The 16,258-nt window shown below is 47.5% G+C and overlaps 1 protein-coding gene across 1 annotated transcript in view; it reads left to right on the forward strand.

Annotated features, from left to right (window-relative positions):
* USP35 (ubiquitin specific peptidase 35) overlaps positions 1 to 16,258 on the forward strand; it is a 58,630-nt gene that overhangs the window by 32,243 nt on the left and 10,129 nt on the right. The window contains exons 6-9 of the mRNA XM_075337512.1: positions 1,131 to 1,324; positions 5,312 to 5,405; positions 6,065 to 6,171; positions 14,078 to 15,221. Coding sequence (XP_075193627.1) covers positions 1,131 to 1,324; positions 5,312 to 5,405; positions 6,065 to 6,171; positions 14,078 to 15,221 — 1,539 coding nt within the window. The remainder of the gene's footprint in view (positions 1 to 1,130; positions 1,325 to 5,311; positions 5,406 to 6,064; positions 6,172 to 14,077; positions 15,222 to 16,258) is intronic.

Consider the following 16,258-nt stretch of genomic DNA (forward strand, 5'->3'; position numbering starts at 1 on the left):
TGTTCAGTCTCAGTACTAGGAGGGCTGCACCCCCAACTTGCAACCAAGCAAGAAAACATACAAAAAACACAAAAACCTGAGCTGAAACAATGTTCAGTAAACATGCAACATTAAGCATGTGAATTGCAGCCTTAAGACTAGAAAAAACCAAGGAGAAAAATTGTATGAAAAATACCCTGAATATAAATAAATAAATTGCAAGTGCTTAATAACAGGGTACTTAGTGTATACATTTTTGCAAAAAGGTAAAAAGCTGTCTCACCTCGTCACGGTGTACCCATCTGAGACAGTCCCTAACCTACTGAAGTTAAAAACATTATCAATACCTGACTTGTGTCATGTCAGAACTCCAATATGGATGGTGGCAAGTGGTTAGCTGTGTCCCAGATAAAATACACAGCAAAGTGAGACGCAATCAGCTGTTCAGTCTCAGTACTAGGAGGGCTGCACCCCCAACTTGCAACCAAGCAAGAAAACATACAAAAAACACAAAAACCTGAGCTGAAACAATGTTCAGTAAACATGCAACATTAAGCATGTGAATTGCAGCCTTAAGACTAGAAAAAACCAAGGAGAAAAATTGTATGAAAAATACCCTGAATATAAATAAATAAATTGCAAGTGCTTAATAACAGGGTACTTAGTGTATACATAATGGTGGGGTCTGTAGTAATGGTGGAAAGTCTCTAGTAATGGTGGGAGGTCTCTCGTAATGGTGGAGGTCTCTAGTAATGGTGGGGTGTCAGTAGTAATAGTGGGGGTCTATGGATGGGGTCTATTGTATTGTAATGGGGAGGTCTCTAGCAATGGTGAAGGGCTCTAGTAATAATGTTGGGTCTAGTAATGGTGGGGTCTGTAGTAATGGTGGAAAGTCTCTAGTAATGGTGGGAGGTCTCTCGTAATGGTGGGGGTCTCTAGTAATGGTGGGGTGTCAGTAGTAATAGTGGGGGTCTATGGATGGGGTCTATTGTATTGTAATGGGGAGGTCTCTAGCAATGGTGAAGGGCTCTAGTAATAATGTTGGGTCTAGTAATGGTGGGGTCTGTAGTAATGGTGGAAAGTCTCTAGTAATGGTGGGAGGGTTCTAGTAATTGTTGGGGTCTCTGAACATTAGTCCTTCTTTCTGGCAGATGCTGCCGGTCCCCAATGAAGATCGTATTAAGCAGCTCCTGGGACAGAACGCGTGGACCTCCCAGAAGAACGAGTTGGCGCCATATTACCCCAGACTGGTGTCCAAGTCTGACACCGGGAAGATCGGCCTCATAAATCTGGGAAACACGTGCTACATGAACAGCATCCTGCAGGCCTTGTTCATGGCTTCTGAGTAAGTGCAAGTGCGGGCCTCACATAATGGCGGTAGGATCCTAACTGAGCGGGGAGGACCAAGGCCGAGGTGCTGACCGTCACTGAGGATGGCCTCTTACTGATGGACTCCACACTCTGGGCTCTGTGTAACTGCTCTTCATGGCATCCTGGCTTCACTCCTTAGTGCCCCCACAGAAGATCATCCGACATGCTAAAATCTCAGTATGATATGGCGGTTTTATTTAGTAATTGAATTGTAGTATTATGTAGAAATTATATGGCAGTAGTATGGGGTTTGTTTTTTGGTATTACTTTGACACTACATATTATTTGAGGCTAGATGCTGGTTATATATGGGCTGCATTGTGCAGTATTACCCTGGCACTATATGACTGCATTACGTGGGCTGTATATGACAGTATTGTCTTGGAATCATATCACGGTATTATGTGGGATTTATGTGTCAGTGTTGTATTGATACTAAATGTGATAGACATAACTGTTTATGGCATTATTATTTTGGCACTAGGTGGCGTTATTTTGTTGGCTGTATCTGTAGGTATTGTCTTAGCACCATGTGAGGATTTTATCTGGACTATATAAGTTAGTATTGTCTTGATATCATATGACGGTATTATGTGGGCTGTACAGTCATGGCCAAAAGTTTTGAGAATGCTACAAATATTAATTTTTACAAAGTCTACTGCTTAAGTTTTTCTAATGACAATTTGCATATACTCCAGAATGTCATAAAGAGTGATCAGCTTAACAGCAATTACTTGCAAAGTCAATATTGTCTAAGAAAATGAACTTAACCCCCAAAACACATTTCAACATCATTGCATTCCTGCCTTAAAAGGAGCAGCTAACATTGTTTTAGTGATTGTTCCATTAACACAGGTGTGGGTGTTGATGAGGACAGGGCTGGCGATCAATCAGTCATGATTAAGTAAGAATGACACCACTGGACACTTTAAAAGGAGGCTGGTGCTTGGTATCATTGTTTCTCTTCAGTTAACCATGGTTATCTCTAAAGAAACGTGCAGCCATCATTGCTCTGCACAAAAATGGCCTAACAGGGAAGAGTATCGCAGCTACAAAGATTGCACCTCAGTCAACAATCTATCACATCATCAAGAACTTCAAGGAGAGAGCTTCCATTGTTCCAAAAAGGCTCCAGGGCGGCCAAAAAGGACCAGCAAACGCCAGGACCGTATCTTAAAACTGTTTCAGCTGCGGGATGGGACTACCAGCAGTGCCGAGCTAGCTCAGCAATGGCAGCCGGCTGGTGTGAGGGCTTCTGCACGCACTGTGAGGCGGAGACTGCTTGAGCAAGGCCTGGTTTCAAGGAGGACAGCAAAGAAGCCACTTCTCTCCAGAAAAAACATCAGGGACCGACTGATATTCTGCAAAAGGTACAGGGAGTGGACTGCTGAGGACTGGGGTAAAGTCATTTTCTCAGATGAATCCCCTTTTCGATTGTTTGGGACATCTGGAAAACAGCTTATTAGGAGAAGAAGAGGTGAGCGCTACCACCAGTCTTGTCTCATGCCAACTGTTAAGCATCCTGAAACCATTCATGTGTGGGGCTGCTTCTCAACCAAGGGAATCGCACCACTCACAGTCTTGCCTAAAAACACAGCCATGAATAAAGAATGGTACAAGAATGTCCTCCAAGAGCAACTTCTCCCAACTGTCCAAGAGCAGTTTGGCGCCCAACAATGCCTTTTCCAGCATGATGGAGCACCTTGCCATAAAGCAAAGGGGATCACTAAATGGCTCATGGAACAAAACATAGAGATTTTGGGTCCATGGCCTGGAAACTCCCCAGATCTTAATCCCATTGAGAACTTGTGGGCAATCATCAAGAGACGGGTGGACAAACCAAAACCAACAAATTCTGGCAAAATGCAAGCATTGCTTATGCAAGAATGGACAGCGATCAGTCAGGATTTGCTCCAGAAGTTGACTGAGAGCATGCCAGGGAGAATTGCAGAGGTCCTGAAGAGGAAGGGTCAGCACTGCAAATATTGACTCGCTGCAGTAACTCATTCTAACTGTCAATATAACCTTCTGGTCTCATAATATGATTGCAATTATATTTCTGTATGTGATGTAAACATCAGACAAACACAATTAAAAACCAGAGGGAATAGATCATGCGAAAATATCATTTTGGTGTCATTCTCAAAACTTTTGGCCATGACTGTATATGTCATTATGGTGGTATTAAGTAGCCTGTTTATATACGCATTGTCTTGATATGACCGTAGTATATGGACTGTATATGACAGTATAATCTTAGAATTATATGGACATGCTGGTGATATGTGAGGTATATATGTCAGTGTTGTCTTTACACCATTGGAAGTGTGATGTTGGCTGTATTTATCAGTATCATCTTTACACTATATGGCGGTATTCTGTAGGCTCTTTATATAGGTATTCACTAGATATGACAGTATTATATTTGCTGTACATAATAGTATTATCTTTGAATTATATGAATATGGTGGTGTTATGTGGCCTGTATATGTCAGCATCGACTTTATACCATGTGGAGGTATTATGCTGGCTGTATTTGTCAGTATCACTTTAAACACTATGTGGAAGTATTATGTTGGCTGTATATGTCAGTATCATCTTTATACAATATGGAGGTATTATGTGGGCTGTATATATTGGTATCGTCTTTACACCATGTGCAGATAGTATATGGACTGTATACATCAGCATCATTTTCACACTGTATGACGGTATTATATGGGCTGTATATGTTGGTATCGTCTTTACACCATGTGGAGATAGCATATGGGCTGTATATATCAGCAGCATTTTCACACTATATGGCGGTATTATATGGGCTGTATATGTTGGTATCATCTTTACACCATGTGAAGATAGTTTATGGACCGTATATATCAGTAGCATTTTCACACTATATGGCTGTATTACATGGGCTGTATATGTTGGTATCGTCTTTACACCATGCGGAGATAGCATATGGGCTGTATACATCAGTATCATTTTCACACTATATGGCGGTATTATTTGGGCTGAATATGTAGACATTATTTTGACACTACATGTCGTTATGATGTGGGCTGTAAATGGAAATAAAATCTTAGCACTATATGGCGGTATTATGTACACAAATGGTAAGCCCCAGGTGAGACTGCTGGTTTCTGTATACTTTTATAGCTGGAACTTGTAGTCCCTACGTTGCAGGCCGCAATGCACTGAACTACATATTCCCCAGCTTGCTGGACCTCTTACTTTTATCACTCCCGTGCAGCAAGGTGGGCTGGTGGGCACGGTGCGGACTGGCAGCTGATCTTAATTGTGTTAGTGGGTGGCCGTCCCACCTTGGCGTACACCTCTGTATTGTATTATCCTGTTCTGTTTGTTTCTAGGGGTCTTCTGGTGAACTGATCAGAGACCCCAGGAGGTTCCACTCTTGTGAAATAATATAAATTTAGCAATGTGCCTTTAAGAAGCCTCCAGCATTAATGTGCCGGAGCCTGCAGGAGGACGCTCGGGAGGACGCTCGCTCTATGACCATCCATCTTATCCTGAGATGACAATTTACTTCTATAAATAACATGATGGATTTTATCAGCAGGAAGGGAACGACTGCTCCTGCCACATCTCTGCACCCGCCGCAGGCTATAGGGGATGATGGGAGTTATAGCCCCGCACAGCCGCAGAGCCCGAGGCTGCGGAACAAAGCCATAGGGGTTCAGACGTAGCACCAAAACCACGGATCTGAGGCCTTATGTCCACTGAGGTCTCGGTACTATACATGGTACATGGTGGGTCGGAGGCCCCTTTCGGGCAAATTTTGCGTATGGGACTATGTCACAATTCATTATCACCCATGGTTGGAATGAAAGAGAATGGGGAGTATATCCATGGCTGTGGTTACTCCTCAAGCTGCAGCAAATGCCGAATTATCAGCAGAATTTTGCCTTTCCAGTTTGATCCCTGACGTTCATCCTGTTCTCAGTTTCAGGCACTCGGTCCTATGTCTACAAGACAGCAGTTCCCAGCCCCTGATGATGAAGCTGCAGCATCTGTTTGCTTTTTTAGAGCACAGCCAGGTGGGTACGAAGTACTGCATGAAAATTGTGCAACTCCATCAGCAGAACAGTGAGTGCAGCTCTGAAGTATAGTACAGAAGAAGTAATGTAATGTATGTGCACGGTAACTCCACTAACAGAATAGTGAGTGCAGCTCTGGAGTATAATACAGGATAAGAATATATGTACACAGTGCCTGCACCAACAGAATAGTGAGTGCAGCTCTGGAGTATAATACAGGATGTAACTCAGGATCAGTACAGGATAAGTAATGTAATGTATGTACATAGTGAGTGCAGCTCTGGAGTATAATACAGGAGGTAACTCAGGATCAGTACAGGATAAGTAATGTAATGTATGTACACAGTGACTCCACCAGCAGAATAGTGAGTGCAGCTCTGGAGTATAATACAGGAGGTAACTCAGGATCAGTACAGGATCAGTAATGTAATGTATGTACACAGTGACTGCACCAGCAGAATAGTGAGTGCAGCTCTGGAGTATAATACAGGAGGTAACAGTACTTGTGTACTCCAGTTTGAGATGGCTGGACTTTTTGGCTTGCCTAAGGAGGTCCTGAGTCCATGATGATCCCTCTTTGTCCTAATAGGTCACATGACTTTCCCTTTTAAAGTTTATTGTTGCAGTGACTTATAAATGGCTGATGTTCTGTTATTTAGCGGCCGGCCATATCACCTGAAAGTTTCTTGGCATCATCGTGGCCCCCGTGGTTTACACCCGGTGTTCAGCAGGACTGCTCAGAGTATCTGAAATATCTACTAGATCGGTAAGTCAGGTGGAGGATGTTACAGAAAATCACTTTTCTCAGTTGCTCTATTGGGGGACACAAAACCATGGGCTAGTCTGCTGCCACCTGGAGGCCAACACTAGTATTACATACAACTACAATTGTCTGGTCCCCAGCAGACTATACTTTGCCTGCTCAGTTTTTTCTAGTGTCGGTTGGACTCGGTCCTACATGCTAGATAAAGCTTGGGTAATCGTGTTTCACCCATGTAGTGGCGGCGAGTTTAGTCTGTATTATTCGGTCTATATCCCCTCACGTCGGGTTGGCCAGATCAGTATACCTGACATAGGCGGGGGTCTGGTACAAGGGCGGAGGTCCATACGCCAGCCGACTCCTGCCCGCTCGCCCCACATAGCGTGTGTGGATGAAGCAGACAGTCGGTCTTCAGGACAGTATTACCCTATTGTGTCCCTCCCCTCTCCATTCCCCCTCTTGCTTTTCACTTCTTTCAGTATCACAGGTACCACTACAGGGGATGGAGTGTCGGCTCGGGGTCTGGGGGAGGCGCGCTCGCTGGGTGCCTTGCTGTCTGGTATGGCCGCCATTGCTCAGTTGCGGCGTTGTGGTGGTTACTGCGCCAGATGAAGGAGAGGAGGAGCAAGTCTCACGGCAGCCACAACATTTCTTACCGAAGTGGTCTCTTTGGCCCTCACTTTTCCTTCCTGGTTGGTGGCTACGGTCACTCTCCCGAAGTTGCGGCTGCGTGGTTTCCAGTCATCCGCCACCTGGTTGCTCCTGACCAACCATGGGACTGCCTGGTCATGTAGTGCGAGCGGACGTTTTTAGACAGGCTCCTATTTAAGCGGTGCTCTTTCTCCCGCGAGGTCCTCATATGGTGGCGGTGCACAAACAGTGGCCACACGATGGAACCACTGCACACACCACCTCACTATAGATTCAGCTTTCTTCCTCATCACAAAGGTGCTCCCTTGGTGGAACAGGGCCTGGGTAAGCTGTTCCCACTTGGGGGGCTGATACTTTCGGCTCCCCAACCTTCAATGCTTTCCGCAATCTTCCTTAATTCCTCCCTGTCTTGCTCCTTCTATCTTTCTGAATGTCGGAGTCAAGACAGGACCATGCTTGCCCCGGCACAGCCCCCACTGGTCACTTATGCATGTGCTCCGTGTAGTAACTAGTTTTCTACCGTCCAGTCTATACCCTGTTGTGCCGCCTATACTCATCCCCCTGCGTAGGTGTCTACTCAGGGCACCTCCATGATTTCGGAGGAGATTGTCCCCTCCTACCTAAGTCCGGGAGCTACGCAGACTGTTGCAGAATTAACCAGGGTGGAAGTGGCGGAACTTTTTTCCGGTGACTTTCGCCTCCCCGGGAGACCTGGCCACCTCTGCGAGCAAGTCAGGCCCTCGAATGATTTCTCACCAGTATGGCCGATTCTGGCGACGATCTATGTGCCCTTAGATTTCTTCTCCTTACAGGTCTCCCTCTCAGAAAAGGCGTCCAGCAACCTTTCCATCCTCATGGCAGATGCATTCTCCGGAGCATTCAGACTTTAGCACGATTGCAAAATCGGTGTTAGACCCTTATCAGGTTGGAAGGTTGAAGGATATGGCGGAACGTTTGATAAGAGCAGTCGGTTCTTTCCTTGGAGTCAGACCAGCGGATCCTCTTCCATCCACTGATGCAGGTTTCTTTAGGAGGGGCAAGCATGTGGCTAAAGCCTTTCCTGACCACGAGAGGTTTACAGAGGTAGTACAGAGAGTCTGCAAACACCTTGACAAACATAGTCATGTGCAAATATTGTGTGACGCCCTGGCCTATCAGGTCGTTACAGAGTATTGTGCAATTTGCCCTTCTGTGCAATATCCACCTCCTCCTTGGTTACAGGTCCTCAACTTGTGGTGTTGCCAAAACCAGCTAATCAAAATCCTAGAAACACTCTGCACCACATCCACCAGACACACCAGTGGACGGCCTGAGTGGAATAGGTTCGCCCACTTGGGCGGTTGGTAAGGGGAGGTCAGGAGTGTCAGGAGTAGGCCAGTGTAGTGTTGGTAGTGAAGGAGAGAGGTGGTCATCAGCCTGGCTCCTTGGAAGTAACTAGGCGACAGATGGTGGTCTCGGCCTAGTAGGAGCTGGACCCCCAGTCGCAGGGAATCGTGACAAGTGGAACAGAACTGTCGAGGAGGACAGCCGGCGGCCTTGTACTATCACCGGGCCGGGACCAGGGCACGATGGGGTACGTAGATCCTAGGTCAGGGAGTTGCTTCAGGCAACCTGACAATTCACCCGACAAGAACGGAGCCTTCAAGATCCGCTCTCCACCCGCACCAAAATTGGGGTACTAGCGCAACGAGGGGGATAGGACTTTCCACACAAAACGGTCCAGGAAATCCCAAGCGTGAACCCTGAGAGCAAGCTCCCACAGTTAGTGACACTGGGGAGCGGGACCCGATTAGTTTTAAGCTACCGGGGCCAACTAAGAAGTAGACAAAATGCCAAGGAAGAGATCACAGATCATCAGGCAACACCACCGGGGACGGGACCCAAACTAGCTCCCTTCGGCGGCAGCGGTGTCCAGAACTTTGGTTTACCAAGTTGTCGGTGTCAGCTTCATGAACTGAGTGAGTACGCAACTGACCCTGTCATTCACCAACGGCACTTCCCAACTCCATCACAGAGTCCCGGGGCATCCCCCCTACCCGTGTAGGGTCGCAACACCTGGCTGCCCCCGTTATCACCCCGGGTACTCCCCAACGGCAGCGGTGGTACTTCACCTTACCACGCACCACGGGTGGCGTCATGAACTGTAAATACTCAATCCCCAGTAAATACCCCCTTCATTTGAGTGGCCGCACGACCCCCGGGTCCGGACGCACCTCAAGCCACCGCGGATCCGGTTCCAAGCAGCCCGGCTGCTGATGTGGGGGCGGCACAATTGCACCCTTTCCCAACGGAGTTGGTAACATCTTGCACTACTCCGCCAGTGGTTGATACGGACTGCTACTCCGCTTCTTGGTGAATGGCAGCATTGAAAGACCCCATAGACAGACGCATAGAGTCTGTAGTGAAATCCACATTTGAGGTAGCAGGGTAGGGCCTTTGTCCGGCCTTCACCACCACATAGGTTGCTAAGGCTATTTTAGCTTGGGCCAAGTGTGACGCCCTGGCCGGGCCAGGTAGTCACAGGTAGGGCCCTGCATTACACCTGTCCCTCATAGGTAACACACAGCCAAACATTTAAACCCTAGTCACCTCCCTCAGGGCTTGATGGACACACCAGGGGGCGGAACCAAGCGGTTGGAAGACGCTCACCAAGGAGTCTCAGACAGTCTGAGGCGGGAAAGTAGCAGAAAAGTGTTAGAGTTCAAGTTGGAGAGGTGTGTGGGCTGGAGCTGTGTGCAGCTCCAGCAGAGAAAAGGACCCAATTTAAGCAGGTGCCGGAGTAGGAGCCCTGGTACCTTTGGCTAGGAGGCAGACGGTGGTCTCCATTTGCAGGAGCCGGGAAGACTGCTCGGTGGAACCGAGGTGGACCGGGACAGGGTAGTGGCCCGCCATTACCGACCCGGGGAACCGACTCGGAAACCGGAGCACAAAGGGGGGTACTCAGACCCTGAAGCTAGGTCCAGAAGCTACTGGAGGCTAGCTAATTAACTAATTGCGGCCAGGACTAGAGGTCCTGTCCCACCCAAAGTCCCGACTGAAGGCAACAGCCCAACGAGGGGGATAAAAGGCCATCGCCATGGCTCAGAGATCCCACGGGCCAGCATCTGCGGGCAAAGGGCTCCTTAGGCGACCACAAGCCGGAAGCGGACTCCTGAAGTTGCAAGCGCAGGTAGTCCACCATCTTACACAGGTGCAGGAGAAAGACAGAGACCACCAGCCGGGTGGGAGACCTGACTGCAGCCGGCTGCGGCACCGACCACCATCATCTTGGTTTACCAGAGACTCGTGTGTTCATTGATAGTGAGTATATCTGCACCCTCTGGTCGCCCATCTCCCTGCACTGCCAAACCAACAAACCCTCAACGGGTCCCGGGGCCACCATACCTGCCCACGGAGGGGTTAACAACTTGCTGCGCAATATCTCCCCTGGGTGCCCCGCAACTGCAGCGGTGGTGCCTACCTTCACCACATCCCGTGGGTGGCGTCACAAACTTAACACGGCTCCGGCCGTACACCTACGTCCCACTACAATCCCCTTTTGGGTTGAAGTGACCGCGAGGGCCCCGGGTCTGGAGACCCTCGAGCCACCCACTGAAGGTCCGGATCCGAGCAGCTCGGCTGCCGAGCACGGGGCGGTACACTAAGCACCTCTTACAGGGTTACCTTTCCAGTGGTCCCACGTATTTGGAGCCAGGCTAGATAAAAATTATTGCAGGAGTACCCTTCTGCCTCAGGCTAGAGCCAGCCAGCAAGTTAGGAAGCGCAGATGTCATGATCTTTGGTGCTCTGCTCACCAGCAGAGCCAATGTTCTGTATTATACTTCAGGTGACAGGTTGCTTCTCAGTCTTCGGGTCCTGCGCTGGTGCGGGGAGGGGCCTGTGTTCTGGCACCTCGTTGCCGCTGAATGCTCAGCTTCATTAGAAAGCAACTTCACCCGGAACGCTACCAGTCGTAGTTCCTGCTCTGCGTTGAGTTTTCTGGCTTCTGTGAGTTTTGTTGTTCTGATCTTGCCTCCCTACCCCAAACCTTTGTTACCCTTCTCTGCCTGTGCCCCTGACTCTGATGTTATCCCTCTGGCTTCTGACCTCCAGCTTGTAGCCAGACCTCAGATCCGCTCACTCCTTGCGTACCTTATCTGACTACCTGGCTTCTGACCACCGGTTTGTTTGACTTTCCTGTCTCTAGTAGCTTCTAGTGACACCTAGTGGCATATCACAGCGGAGCCTTGCAGCTCAAGCCCTTTCTACAGTATCCAGCTCCAGAGGTACCTGTCAGTCAGGGTAGAGCCTGTGCATCTCAGGGAGCTAAGAGAGTTCCCTTTAGGCCAGTGTCTGCCGGACATCTTCTGGGGCAAAGTGGTAAGCCCACTGTAACGAGAGGCAGTAGAAGGGTTGAGGCTTGATAGGCAACCCCCCCCCCCGGGGATTCGCCTTCAGAAGGCATGGTTGGGGAAAATCACTGATCTTTGGGTCAGAGAAGTTGTCTCTTCAGGTTACAGAATAGAGTTCTCCTCCATTCGAAGAGATCAATTTCTCAGATCTTGTTCCCCTGCTTCATCAGCATAAGATCCTGTTTCGATCTATAGCTTCCTAGCTCCAAGCAGGGGTGATTGCAAAGGTTACTCCACCAGAATTGTTCAGAAGTTTCTATTCAAATCTCTTCGTTATCCTTAAAAAAGGACGGCTCTGTGGAGCCCACTCAACATTGTTTGAAAATGGAGTCGCTCCGCATTGTTATAATTTCCATGTATTTCTATATGTGATATATTCAGAATGCTTACCTGCACGGGCCGATATTCCTGGCTAATCAGCGTTATCTTTGGTTTGCGAACAACCAGGATCACTTTCAATTCAGGGCTCTGGCTTTCAGGTTGGCCATAGTGCCCAGAGTATATACGAAAATCTTGGCCCCAGTTTTGGCTCTTCTCCGATCCAGGGGTCTTAGGACAGATGGTGGCAGCATTCAAGGCAATCCCATTCAGTCAATTTCATTCAAGGCACTTGCAGAATACTCTTTTGGCTTGCTGGGACAGGTCGTTACAGGCCTTGGATCGGCCTATTCGTCTTCCACTTTGCTGCTGCCAATCCCCCAGGGGGTGGTGAACCTTACTTCTTCTGACTCAGCTCCTTCTGACCCATTCAGTAGCAGGTTCTGACTATGGATGCAAGCCTTACCGGATGGTGGGTGGTTTATCTCCGCTTCTTGACTCAAGGAACATGGGACAGTCAGGAGAGACTTCTCTCAGTCAATATTCTGGAGCTCCAGGCCAGCCCTTTTTGTATTGGCAACACCTACTCCTAGGTTTGCCAGTCAGGATTCAGTCAGACAGTGCCATGGCGGCAGCTTATATCAACTGTCAAGGAGGGGGACAAGGAGTCGTAGGACAACATTCCTCTGATCTTGGCGATTCATATTCTTGGAATGGACAATTGGGCAGCAGACTTCCTAAACTGCCAGCAGATAGACCCAGGAGAATGGGTTCTTCCCCCCCGAAGGTGTTCAATAAAATTTGTCAGCCGTGGGGCACGCCAGATGCTAATATAATAGTTTCCAGACTAAATCGCAAGAACTCGGGATCCACAGGCAGTCAAAGTCAATGCCCTGGTAATCCCCTGTCCCAGTTCTCACTCCCATACCTTTTCCAACCTCTTCTCCTTCTTCTTCTCAAGAATATCATAGTAGAGAGGATTCTGATTTTCTTGGTGGTTTCAGATTGTGCTTGGAGGGCCTGGTAATAGGATGTCATCAACCTACTGGATGTCATCAACCTACTCCTCCAGAGCGCCCAGATCTTTTATCCCAAGGTCCGTTCTTCCATCACAATTTACAGACTCACTGGTGTGACTCTATTAATGCTTTCCCAAGCTCGCACTGCTTTCCTTTTTGAAGTCCAGGTTGGAGACAGGACTAATGCATAACTCCCTTAAGGGTCAAGTTTCCACCCTGGCTATCTTGTTTCAGAAGAACTTAGCAGCAGGGTCCCAGATCTAGAGTTTTCTCTTGGGAGTGGCACATGTCAAACTTCCATATCGACCACTTTTGATTCCTAGGATCTTTATCTAGTTTTGGAGGCTCTTCAGTTTACCCCCTTTGAACCCATCAGAGATAGCTTGGTGCTTCTGCTGTCCTACAAGGTGGCGGCGCTTTCTTTTTGTGCTCCCTACCTTTTTCTTCATCAGGATAAGGTTGTGCTGAGACCCGTCCCGACGTTCCTTCAGATTGTAATTTCGGCCTCTCACCTTAATAAAGACATTGTTTTGCCTTCTACTCCATTTCATCTGATTTGAGAGAAGACTGCACTCTCTGCATGTGGTCAAGGCCTTCTGTCACCACCTCATTGAGGCAGCCTGATTCCTTCTCTGTCCTGCCAAGCGGGCCTTGTAGGGATCAAGCCGCTGCAAAAGCAACTATTTCTCACTGGATCCTAACTTTTCATTTATTCGGGCTTATTAGTCAAATAACAGTACATTCTACGTGGGTCTTGGGAGTTTCCTGGGCGGTCCATCACCGGACTTCGGACCTTCAGCTCTGTAAGGCAGGTAACTGGGCATCAGTTCATACCTTTTAGAAGTTTTGCAGGATCCACACCTTTGCCTCGGCAGATGCCAATTTGGACAGGAAAATTCTGCAGGCAGCAGTAGCTCAAGCCTCCCCTTAAGCCTCACCAGTCGCTCAAGCGTACCCTTAAGCCTCACTACTAGGTTCTGTAATTTCACCAGAATATATTTACTTTTCCTTTTTACACCCTAGGGACAAGGTTCTTTGTCCCCCCAGTGAAGTGACCGAAAAAAGTAGATTTTTGGTACTCACTGTGAAAACTGTTTCTCGTTAGTCTTCATTGGGGACACAGCACCCTCCCTTGTTCGCCCTATTGGGTGTGTATATGCGTTGTTCTTCTTTTTATGATGTATTATGTTTTCTTTAGCTTTTTCTTCTCCTGCTGCTTTCACACTAAACTGAGGAGGCCAAATGTCAGCAGCAAAGTACAGTATGGTGGGTAGGAGTGTTAGCCTCCAGGTGGCAGCAGACTATCCCATCATTCTGTGTGTCCCAATGAAGACTAATGAGAAACAGATTTTATGGTGAGTACCAAAAATCTACCTTTCTCATTTTTTTAATTATTTTTGCACAAATTCAGAGCACGTCAAGGTTTCTGCTTTTTTTTTCTTCCATGTTCTCACCATTAATTATCGCAAACTGCAGATGTAAAAATTCTAAAAAGTTTTCACGTTGATGACTACTTTTTTTTTTCCTCCCAAGGCTTCATGAAGAGGAAAAAACAGGTAAAAGGATATCCCAAACTTTGGCCCAGACCAACTGCACTGTGCAAGTAAGAAAAACCATCCTGGGTAACAGAACGTTGGTGGAGCAAATGTTTGGTGGTCGAATAGTCACCAAAATTCGATGTCTGAAGTGTCAGAGTATCTCAGCCAGAGAAGAGGCCTTCACCGACTTATCTCTCGCTTTCCCACCACGAGAAAACCCTAAGACAATGTTTTCAAGGACTACAATGCCCTCCAGTACACCAAGTGCAGATAGCGGAACAAGAAATCGATCAAAAAGCTCTCCGCATCATGCAACAAGGAAACAGACAGAAGACAAGGACCAAGGCAAGGTGGAGAAATCTGATAACAGCCAAGATGAAGATGAGATCAACTGCTCCGTGGTTGATGGTCAGAACGTGACCTCGTCTTCATCTGGTGAGTCGGTAGGCTCAAAAAATTCGTCTCTCAGCCTATCGGACTTGATTAACCACTTCTTATGCCCCGAGACGCTAACGGAAGATAATAAATATCGATGTGAAACCTGCTGCTCCTTAGAAGATGCAGAGAAGGTGGTGGAACTCTCTGCTGCTCCGCAATACTTGATCTTGACCTTGCTCAGGTTCTCCTTCGACTTGAAGGCCATGAGGAGGAGGAAGATCCTGGACAATGTGTCCATTCCCCTGATGCTCAGTTTACCCATCCAAAGAAATCCTCATGTCTGTATAGAGAGTTGCAGTAGATCAACCATGGTCAACACCCGCCAGTCCGCAACCTATGACTTGTGCACCGTCATTGTGCACTCCGGACTATCCTCAGAGAGTGGACATTATTATTGCTACTCGAGGGACTGCACTGACAGAGAGGGTCATAAACCACCAAGCACCGGAACAAAGAAGTTCACTAGCGAGAAACATCTAGACGTGGAAATCCAGTGGTACCTGTTCAATGACACCAGAGTCTCCTTCTCCTCCTTCGAATCGGTCAGTAACGTCACTTCCTTCTTCCCCAAGGACACGGCCTACGTGTTGTTCTACAGACATCGGATGCGTGGCCGGAGGGACTCTAAGTCACACGGAGATGTTGCGCTCAGCAAGGAGCTAATGGAAGCCATCTCCAAAGACAACATCAAGTATATGCAGGTGAATGCAAAGCTAGGTGACCACTCACTTACAGGGGTGTGCTCATTTTCATTCTGCAGGAGTGCACCACTCCTCTGCCTCCCGGCTTCCTGCCTGCTGGAGACGGTGTGCTCCTGAAGGTTGACAATTTCCAACACTGCAAGCAGAGCCAGCCTGTGCATGCATCGGGGAAAGGCAGGAGCAACAAAGAGGGACACTTGCAAACTGTATAGCAAACTACATGCATGTGCACGCTCCTGGAATAGGAAACTGACCACTCTGCTGAAATGGCGGGGAACAAAAGTAAATTGCAAAGCTGCTTGTCTCCTGTTTATTAAAAGCACTTTGCAATTTTAATTAGAAATGTTCATTAGACAACAGCTTTAACGATGGGTTTAGAAGAAATCTGTCATCATAAAATTGTGATCCAGGAGGAGGCGGTGATCAGATATATCACAAAAGTGAGTACACCTCTCTCATTTTTGTATATATATATTTCATTAGATCTTTGCATGGGACAACACTGAAGATAAGACACTCTGATACAATACAGTGTGTCCACCCATATCCTGTCCACCGCCATTAACTTGAGAACGGCGGCAGCTATAGGCATAGAAGTGGTGTCTAGGTATAGTAAAGTATCCATGTGCTACACAATGAAACCACCTGTGACCTGTCCCGCCCACAGCCATGACTCAGTCATGGGTACGGGATTGAAATTGACCAGGTGAGTGCTGCTAAGAGCAGTTCTACTATTCATATGTGAGGCCGTATGGCACATTTTATACAAATATTTTAGTGTAGGACTGCCTCAAATGAGATTTGCTGTGACGTGGCGGGGTAGCTCAAGAAATTGCAATTTTTTGCCAAAAATCTCAACATTTTTATAATAAGTACAGTTTGGAATTTTTAGTGCTGAAGTGCACATTTAGTGCTGGCTTTTTGTTTTTTCTACAATGAAGCCACCTATAGCGCCACCTGGTGGAAAAAAATGGTGTTAACATTTTTATCTTGAAAACGGAACGAGATAGAGAAAAAAAAAGTGAATTACAAAGTTG

This window comes from Anomaloglossus baeobatrachus, chromosome 2 (assembly GCF_048569485.1).
Source record: "Anomaloglossus baeobatrachus isolate aAnoBae1 chromosome 2, aAnoBae1.hap1, whole genome shotgun sequence".
In the NCBI taxonomy this organism is placed as follows: Eukaryota; Metazoa; Chordata; class Amphibia; order Anura; family Aromobatidae; genus Anomaloglossus; species Anomaloglossus baeobatrachus.